We start from the raw sequence: 9564 nt of genomic DNA, 5'->3' as shown, positions 1-9564 counted from the left end.
AATATTGTTAACAAAGAAAATAGCACAAAATGAAACATTTAAATGAAAATGTCAGATTAATACCTTGTGTCTATGTTCTTCCTAAACAACAAAAAGAACAAGCTTTATAATTAGTAAGCAAATTCATTCAAATTGAAATCGCCAACAAAGAAAATGACTACCGAAGAGTGATTCTTTAGAGAATATGATTTTCAAAATAAATAGGGATCAAAATCCAAATTAAATCACAACGGATTCTCGTTGTTCAATCAAAAATTAAAATACCTAAACATAACGTGCTGAAGAACAAAGCATATTTCTCCGTTTCATTGAAAAACAAGTTTTAACCTTCTAGTTCCAAACTTCCAACTCCAACAATCCTTCTCTTGTTCCAGGGTAGCACACCACTATTTTAGGGGTCGCATGTTAACATAACTTAAAAAACAATAATAAAATAATCAACACCGTACACCAAGAAAAAGCTGGTAACCGAATGGTCAATTGGTTTTTTGATATTTCTTGGTTCCAAATCAAATTCTCACACATGAAGAAATTCCGGTGAAAAACCTCTCTTGGTATTTAAGGTTCTATATCTTATCTTATCTTATCATATCATATATATTAGAGTTATGAATGTTATTATATTTAATATTATTTCTGTAAATAATATTATTGCAAGTGATAAAAAGGTGTGGAATATAGAAAACAAATAACTCAATAAAGATATTCTATAATCTTATACAGCCATCTTACTTATTATGTTTTCCTAATAATTTGATTTAATACTTCTATAAAAATAACCGTTGATCATTGCGTAAATATCATTTCTGACAAAGTGTAAATTAACCGATGATCAAAAGGCTTTTGGGAAAACCAACACATATTTGTTTCATTCTCATACAACAAACTGTCCAAAGAAAAAAAGATTAAACAGAGTAACTACAATTTCACAAACCCCAACTTTCTCTTCTTCATGTCAAATTTGATTAGAAGACTACCTTCGTTTTCTTTCTCCCACTCAAATTTCTCCATTTTTAAGAGATCAACAACCTATAACAAACATTCAGACTTAAGCTACACAAAAACACATGAGATGATTGATCCTTGAAACAGTTAATAAGTTAATGCTCATTTCTACAATAAAAAGGCACGTTTTCCTACCGCCTGCTTCAGCATCGACTGCCCAGTTCCTCCACTCCCATATCCGGTGATGACACGGAGCCGCCGCAGAGCTGTATATCACACCGATTAGAAAACAATCGAAAACACAATGTGTATGTGTGTGTATATCTTGACGAAAAAGATACTTACAGCGACCATATACACCAAATGCAAGGTGATATTTTAGTATCATCATTCCCTCTTTCACATGTTGTCCATGTAAATCGATTGTCATCAAATCTACAATGTTATTTTTGTTCCTGTATTCAATAACAATATCAACATATATATGTTAAATAACAGGTTGGCTTTGTTGCCACCTCCAATACACAAGTGACAAACCTTGAATCAAAAATATCCTGGCTAGCCTTTTCATCAGCTTGCTCAGCTTTTTCCTTCCACATCCTTGCCTGCATACAAATATATAAACTCATGAGTCATTACGTAAGTATTTCCTAGAAGATTGCAAAATCATTGTTGGCTGCCATAGGAACTCAGTACCTACAAGGAGCTTAATCCATATTAGAATCCGAACTTTCACACATTGTGGCTGTTGGGACTTGAACCCTTGATAAACATGACAAGGTAAATCACAATTTCCCCAAGAAAGGTGATGCTCAGGTTTAAAACCTAAGACCACTCCTATGACCTATCACCAACCACTCATGTTGGGGCTTAATTCATCACCATGGTGGTATATACGTGTGTGAACAACCATAAATTCAATTGTCGTCACACAATCATACATAAATTTATATAACCAAGTTTCTAATTGGCTCATTAAAATATTAATACAATATCAATTAAACAAAGTTGCATGAAAAACTTCTAAGAGAAAGGTGTTTTAATCGCATTTAATTAAGGGGGCTTTCTCCCTCTCTTTCTCTCGTGTACCAACCTGTTCGGAGAGATTTACCCCCTCATTCCGTTTTCCAATTGCATGTGCGTTTCTAGCCTGCAGTATAGAATGAAAATGAAAGCTCAGCTTATATGGAAGAACATTAATGAAAGCCCAAAAGCGATACAAATTAAAAAACATTATTGCCTGCTCAACGAGGGACTTTTGGATTTCCCAATGTTGATTTGCGTTATGCCTGTACTTCTTATAATCATCCCCTTCACACACAAACGAATATCAAAATTACATCAATTATTAAACACACATAAATGGTCGGGGCTTCTTTTAAAATACTGAGCCTAAACCTAAGAAACCTAAAGTGGATCGTTGATTTTCCGAAGCGAAACCATATTTATATTTTACTTACCAGGAATATGTCGCTTTTTTGCGGTGTCTTTTGAAGGATAGTCAAGTTTTTGCATGTGTGACTCTTTTTTTACTACCTTCACCCAACTATCTGGATCATGTAATGCACTCTTTCCTTTAACGTCCCGAGTGTGTGACCCTTTTTTTACTATCTTCACCCAACTATCTGGATTATGTAATGGACTCTTTCCTTTAATGTCCCGAGTCTGAGTCTCTTCAGAGGAAGTTCCAAGGCCAACAAGAACTTCACGCCAACTCCTAAACGAAAATTACAAATGGTCAAAATAAGATGTTGGACTACTTTCCACAATATTGATAAACATCAAATCTTCATTTTTTTCCAATGACAAAAATAAATTCTAATATACAAATGAAATTTTATTAACACCAAAGTCATCTTATATCAATACAAAACAAGGTAACATAGTATATGACGAATCAATTACAACCTCTTGAATGACATATTACCCTCTTGGAGATCACTATTAGATGATGAGGCAATGTAAGAAGCCCCACCAGTTAACTGTCACAAAGGAATATTCATAGCTATAAGAATATATTATATAGCAGAAAAAATTCATGTTGATCACGCACGATTATTAGGCACATCATCCATATTTAAAACCATTAGAATAAAATTCATATAATTTTAAAGATACATAAAGAACAAGTTACTTACACCGTAACTTTCTTCAAGAACATCAGAAACAACTTTTATGTTTGAATTGTGTTGATGTCTACTCTTCGAAAACGCAAATGAGGGCTTGATAGGAGTTAAAGGAGGCCATATCTTAAGATCATTATTAGATGACAAAGGTAGGTATGACTTTCTACCGGGGTCCTGTCACAAAAATATATTACTATTAGATAACGAAAAACTTATCATCACCAATTACCAAAAAATTCATGGTGATCATGCATCATTTCCAAACACATGATCCGTATTTAGAACATTCATAATGAAAAGCACATAACAAACTTACTTGTACGCCACATTTTTCAAAACAAACTCTAACATCTTCAATCGTTGTGTTTGAGTTGTGATGTTGTGTGTTCTTGGAAAGCTCGGATGAGGGCTCACTTAAACAAGGCATTGCTTCACATGCCTGAAAACAATATGAAAATTAATTGAGTGACCACAAAATCAAGAACATAACATTTAGCGATGTAGGCTCACTCACCTTCAGAACCCATGTTAGCATTATCTTGTTGGAAGAATTCCCTGATACATCTGACATCATCCCAGGAGCAACAATATGTTTCTCCATACTACCAGATATATAGGAAACATCAGAGTTTGAGCGCGAAGCATCATTATCTGAGAAATCAAAAGAAGTATCTGTCCAATTATCGTCTTCGTCACTCAAAAGGGTCGTTGTATCTGTCATATCCCCTATCAATACTGCAGCATCAGCATCCTCTTCCACTATGGTAGAGTTAAACAACCCACTCTCTTCTGTTTTCATCAAACTACTCAAAACCTTTGATTCCTCATCAGTCTTATGTGGATGACCCATTAAGAGAAATGTTTGTCTGCACTAACGGTTTGTATACACTGCAATTTATATAAATTCTAATTATTAGAATCAAATTTAAATTCTATCATTTGTATGATTGAAAAATGAACGTGTTTTCAATTCAAGTAATTTGCAAATAGGTCCTACATTTAAAATTTGTCCTTTGTCGAGGCTTTTATATATATATATATAAAAGTACAGTTCAAGATTTCCTACAAAAAGGCGCATTTATTTCACTTCTTACGTGCCTTTTTATCCTAGACCTAAAAATAATTCAACAATAACTTCATTAAATACCTAAAGTAAAACCAGATCGAAAAGAACGGAAGTTGCATGAAAAATAATCAAAAATCGCTACTTTTGAAAAAAGCTACTCACAGTCTTGCAAGAACCAAGTTGTAAAATCCCGTAGCCGGATTGAATCACCGCGATCGTGTAGAGAATCGAAAGCAGAAATTAGAAGGGTATTATCACCGGCTTGAATTACACCGATCGTCTAGTGAATCGAAAACAGATATCAAAAAATATTAATCAAATTAATTAGACTTTTATGATAAAAAAAATTCACCTGAATCCGTGATTCGCAACTGATCATTCCACTCTGCTTGAAGGCTGAAAACTAGAAAGTTATAAGGTTCGGATTATTAAAAACGATTACATGAACAGAAACGAGTGGTGGGGTGCTGAGAAGAGAAGAAGACGAGAGCGTCTTATGAGGTTTCACCGGAGGTGAGGGCGGTGGCGACTGCCGAGGGGGCGGCTAGCGCAGATGGAAATGCGAGAGAAAAGAGAGTAAAGAAGTAAGAGAGAGGGAAAGCGGATAGAAATGAAGGAGAAAAAGAGTAAGAAAAATGGTGTCGAATGTAACAGTGTCGGAGAAGATAGGCGACAGAGAAGGCCCCTAGCGGGCGCGGCGCTGACCGCGTCCAATTCCATGAGGCTGAGTAGGCACAAACATGTTTATTTGTCTTTAACCCTATATCATTTGTAAAGCTCTAAATATTGTATCATCATAGGATTATAATAAAATATTATTGGGAAATTGAATAATCTAACCAATTTTTTGGATTTTTCTTTTAAATATGATAAAGCTTTTTTTTTTTTTAAGAAAAATAACCTTTTAGTCAAGAATGAGTCATTTCGGACCCGTAAAACGGCCCAAACCTAATAATGTAGCCCATCCTCTTCCTCTCTTCTAATAAAACACTCTTAAACATGCTACATGGCACCTTCTTATACACTCTATTTTACACTGTCCTTTTCTCCTCCTTCTAAAATTCATTTTCCCGCCTAAATTGAATCCATGTTATACTAATCGTCCCTGCAAATCAGGAGGTATAACTTCAAATCATTTAAATTATACTAAATTCAATAACAATAAATAAGGAAATTAGGCAACAAATCAGGAATTCTTATCATAGTTACATGTGTTTTCTACTTTCTTTTCACTAAATGTAAATTCTATACAGTACCTTATTGTTCTCGATGCTCTTCGCATATAGTTTTTTGGTTGTGGTTCGATCTAATGTTCTTGGGTCTCTCCGCAGTTCGCCATCCTGACTTCTTTTTACTTTGATTTTTTGTCTAATTACAAAGCCCTAAGAACACTACCTACTCAAAATCAAGACCAGACGCTCACAAAACAGTCATATCCTGTCTTCAAATCAATGAGGCTTAGAAATCGATTATACTTTTGTTTGAAACTTCCTTGTACATATGGTTAACTTCTTTTTCTTTGACGATCCAATTTTTTTAAACACACTCACAGACACAATATTATCATCATCCCATTATTTATGTATATTATGGATATGAATGGTTTTTTTAACGAATCAATTTCTATATCCATGTCTTTGTGTTAGGTCCAACTGGTCACTTCTTCCTGAGTCTGCGATGTCATAAACTGCAAAATAAGAGTCGTTAAAGAAAACAACCAAGGTAATGTTACTATAAAGCTTTGTGAAAATGTATGTTACTCTTATATATTTTTACCTCTTTATTTCAACAAGCCATTATTGAATAGTTTAGTCGTTCTTTTTATTGATTATTTTGAATTTTCTTGACAGACATCAAGGTGGTAACTCATGCACAACAAGACATTTGGAAATTGGGACCAAATTGAATTAATCGGTGAAAACCCTAAACTTACCCCTTCCAATGTGTAAATTTTTCCCGTTCATCTTAATAAATATCTAATGTTGTTAGTTGGAAATTGCAAAATTAGGATGTTTTTGGTTGAGTAGGAATGTTGAATCAGTTACTTGTAATTGGTCTCATCTCAACATGAAAATGAAGATGTAACCAATAACTTCTCCAAGAGATATTCTATGGGTATTTAACTATTTTTTTGATTTTTTACATCAGTTTTGACTTTTAAAGTGACATGAACATAACCAGTGTTGTAAAACTTATCGAGTTGGCCGATTACTCCTCCGAGTATTCGCTACTCCCCCCCTTGCCGAGGCGAGTTACATAATCCCGAGTACTCCCCAATCGGCCCCTTACGAACTGAGTAGTGTTGTGAAATTCGGTCAACTCGGTGATTAATATGTATAATATACTTAATGATTTATTATTTAACACACACACATGTGATTATTATTACATATATATCTTAAATTTCCAGTAATTATTCACGAAGTGAGACCATTATGTGTTTTTTATTTTTTGTGTATTCACATGTATCCAATTTTGTTATATATTTAATCAACTTATGATTTTATCTTATGATTTTGACATATATAATTTCCTTAAAAATATTTCTACACATATTTCCAAATTCGAGTACTCCCCGAGTACTCGCTACTCGGTAGTCGGCCAAACAGGTACCGAGTAACGAGTTCTACAACCTTGAACATAACATATTTATAGTAAAGAAAGGAGATCAGTGCTTTGATTGAGTGAGAAAATTAGCAGACCAGTGCTTTGATTAAGTGAGAAAATTAGCAGACCAGGATAATGTACACAATCACGCCTTCGCCTTGCCCATGTCCCTTGATGTACCTGAAACCATAAAATCAACCTGTAAGCCAAAGCTTAACGAGTTCCCCCAAAGTACCACACGCCGCAAGATAATACAATGCAGGTAACTAGGCCTGCAACACTAGTTTGGACTGTCACCGAGACTTTGGCTACCATCTGAATCACTCCCGAGCCTACAACATAAGTTGGACCATGCCCTTGGCTCTATAGTATCAAGTGGACCGTCGGGGTATCTTGGCCTTCAGCACAAAGTAAGACCGCCTCAACCCCACAACACAATAACATGTCGACATATACAACTATAACCAACAGTCAGCAAGTACAGATAATCATACAGATCTACGAGACTAACATATCACTAGTGAATACAGGTAATCATACATATCTACCAGTCTAACATATAACCAACATAACAACATCCTATATACTAGGGTACATAACCTAGTGGGTCCGCTTTGGTGCCTTCGACCTAATAGTACAGTGAGGAAAACTCACCTGACAGTTTGAAATATAGCTGAACTAATAATTGCTCCAAACACTATCTCTACAGGTCACCTGGACCCAGTCTCAATCTACTATTCAAACTACCCCAAATGACCGAAAGTCAAACTTAGTCAAAGTCAACGGTCAATTGTCATCGGTCAAAAGTCAAAGGCCAACATCATACCAAGTACACCTAGCATACTCTATCTCTACATGTGGCGTAGAGCCTTATTCTAGAATACGGAATCCAACCAGGCTACGCGCTGCGTAACCTAATGTAACACCATGGTTCGAATCGTTTCATAATTTGGGGCGGTGACGTGAAGATCAGTTATCATAGGGCTTCGGGCCTTCAGAAAGAGAGAGAGAGAGAGAGAGAGAGAGAGAGAGAGAGATAGAGAGAGAGAGAAAGAGATTTAGGCCTTTTTAGATGCGTAATGTAGATTCAGTGATCCAAGAGTTTGGTTAGTGCTTTGGATCCCATGGGTATAACCGTAAAGGGATAGTTCAGGCCTTTTATGAATTTTGGATTTAAGTTCGGAACGTTTTGAGGCAAAGGAGAGTTACTGGGATTTTAGAGCTTCTCATTACCTTTATATGGATATAATGATCGTCGAAAATAGAGTTGGAACGAATAAGTTATGATCGTTTGAAGTTAGGAAGCTTTTGGGGCTTAGTCTAGTACGTTGGGCGTACTAGGCATACATGGAGTACGTTGGGCATACTAAGGCATGCATGGAGTATGATGCGTGTACCTGGAGTACGCCGCGTGTACGCGATCAATGTCCAAACCCTATTTTCGTGGTTTGAGCTTTATTTAAGCTCATTAACTTCCCCAAACCCATTCCATTTTTAGCCTCCACCTCTCCAACACCCTTCTTTGAAACCCCAACCCTAGTTTTATCCTTGTGAGCAAAAATAAGGTGTTTGTAAGTGCTTTGGAGTCTTCTTAGTGTATCTTGGAGAAGAAGGAGCTCATTGGAGAAGTGTTGGGTGCATTGGAGCATATATATCAAGACTTTGTTCACCTTGATCTATCTTCTAGATGTATAAATTTTGAATCTTGATGATACATTTGTTAGATCTACCTAGTGTTGGGTGTTATTAGCTTTTGGTCACTTTAGTGCATAAAGTGTAGATCTTGAAATTTTGTGACTTTGTTATGGATAAAGTTGGAAACTTTATCTATCTAAACATCATATTGATTCAGATCTAAAAGCTTGAGACTTGGACTTAATTGATTAAGTTGGAAAAGATGCACTTTTGCTCCCCTTTGAGACTTAAAGACTAGATCTTAGTTGGTTGGACCATTCTAATGGATAAAGTTGGAAACTTTATCCATTTTGGAGTTACTAGGAACCAAAAAAATGCAATCTTGATGAGTTATCTATGACCATGCATGAGTTTGGGAGCTTATTATGAATCTTATTGAGCATTGGGTCCCATTAAGACATGTAAAGGATTAAAGTTGCCAACTTTACATGTTAAGACATCATTTACGATTAGATCTGAGAATTTGACATAATGGCTTAATGGATTAAGCACTTAGTAGGGACATGGGTTGGCTGTGGAGTACGTTGGGTGTACCCAGGTCGTATGTTGCATGTACTGGCCAAAGAAGGCGTACGCTGGGGGTAAGTCTGAGTACGCGGGATGTACTCAGCTACCATTGACTTTTGTTGACTTTTAGGTTTTAGGCCATATTCAGACTACTAGGGTTTTCGGCCTTATTGGGCCAATAGTCGTTTTACTTTGGGCCTTCTTGGATTTGAACCTAGAGTGGGCTTTGGGTATCATTTTGGAATTTAGGCCATATTAGGCTTTTGGTGCCATTAGGTTGGGCCTCGGTTATTGGGACAAGTAAGGAAAGAGTAAAATGGTCTTTTACCCAAGAATTTGGACAAATGAATTAGATTCCTAATTATGGTTTGTGGCCCAATTATTAATTGGGGTTTTATTTGATTGATTAGTACGGGGATTATACGAATCAACAGTCTGAGCGTTTATTTGATTTTTAGTGATTTGAGGTGAGTCTCCTCATAGTGTTTAGCGGGTCGAAGGCACCAATGTCGGCCCATGATTTATTATGATTAGGATGTTAGTTGTATGTATGACTCTTGCATGTGTAGTATGAGATATGTATATCGGGCGTGGCCTGATGAGTGTATTGTATGCTAT

At 35.9% G+C, this 9564-nt stretch overlaps 1 protein-coding gene across 2 annotated transcripts; it reads right to left on the bottom strand.

The window, feature by feature from the left end:
• Window positions 1-737: 737 nt before the first annotated feature.
• On the bottom strand, window positions 738-4871 carry LOC111883724 (uncharacterized). Of its 2 annotated transcripts, XM_042896595.2 has the most exons (14): window positions 4490-4871; window positions 4300-4417; window positions 4069-4184; window positions 3586-3959; window positions 3388-3510; window positions 3084-3245; window positions 2854-2927; window positions 2406-2662; window positions 2186-2256; window positions 2039-2095; window positions 1483-1550; window positions 1291-1400; window positions 1141-1211; window positions 738-1029 (listed from the first exon to the last, which is right to left on the bottom strand). In XM_042896595.2, the coding sequence occupies exons 4-14, from the start codon at window positions 3919-3921 to the stop codon at window positions 919-921; spliced, it is 1440 nt and encodes a 479-aa protein (XP_042752529.1). In that variant the 5' UTR covers window positions 3922-3959; window positions 4069-4184; window positions 4300-4417; window positions 4490-4871; the 3' UTR covers window positions 738-918. The 2 variants fall into 2 exon arrangements, with proteins under 2 accessions (XP_042752529.1, XP_023735816.1); XM_023880048.3 differs by lacking the exon at window positions 4069-4184 and having other exon boundaries at window positions 739-1029.
• Window positions 4872-9564: the final 4693 nt, after the last annotated feature.

This window comes from Lactuca sativa, chromosome 7 (genome assembly GCF_002870075.4).
Source record: "Lactuca sativa cultivar Salinas chromosome 7, Lsat_Salinas_v11, whole genome shotgun sequence".
Classification (NCBI taxonomy): Eukaryota; Viridiplantae; Streptophyta; class Magnoliopsida; order Asterales; family Asteraceae; genus Lactuca; species Lactuca sativa.
The sequence above is the reverse complement of the archived record's forward strand: the minus strand, read 5'-3'. Positions and strand labels throughout refer to the sequence as shown.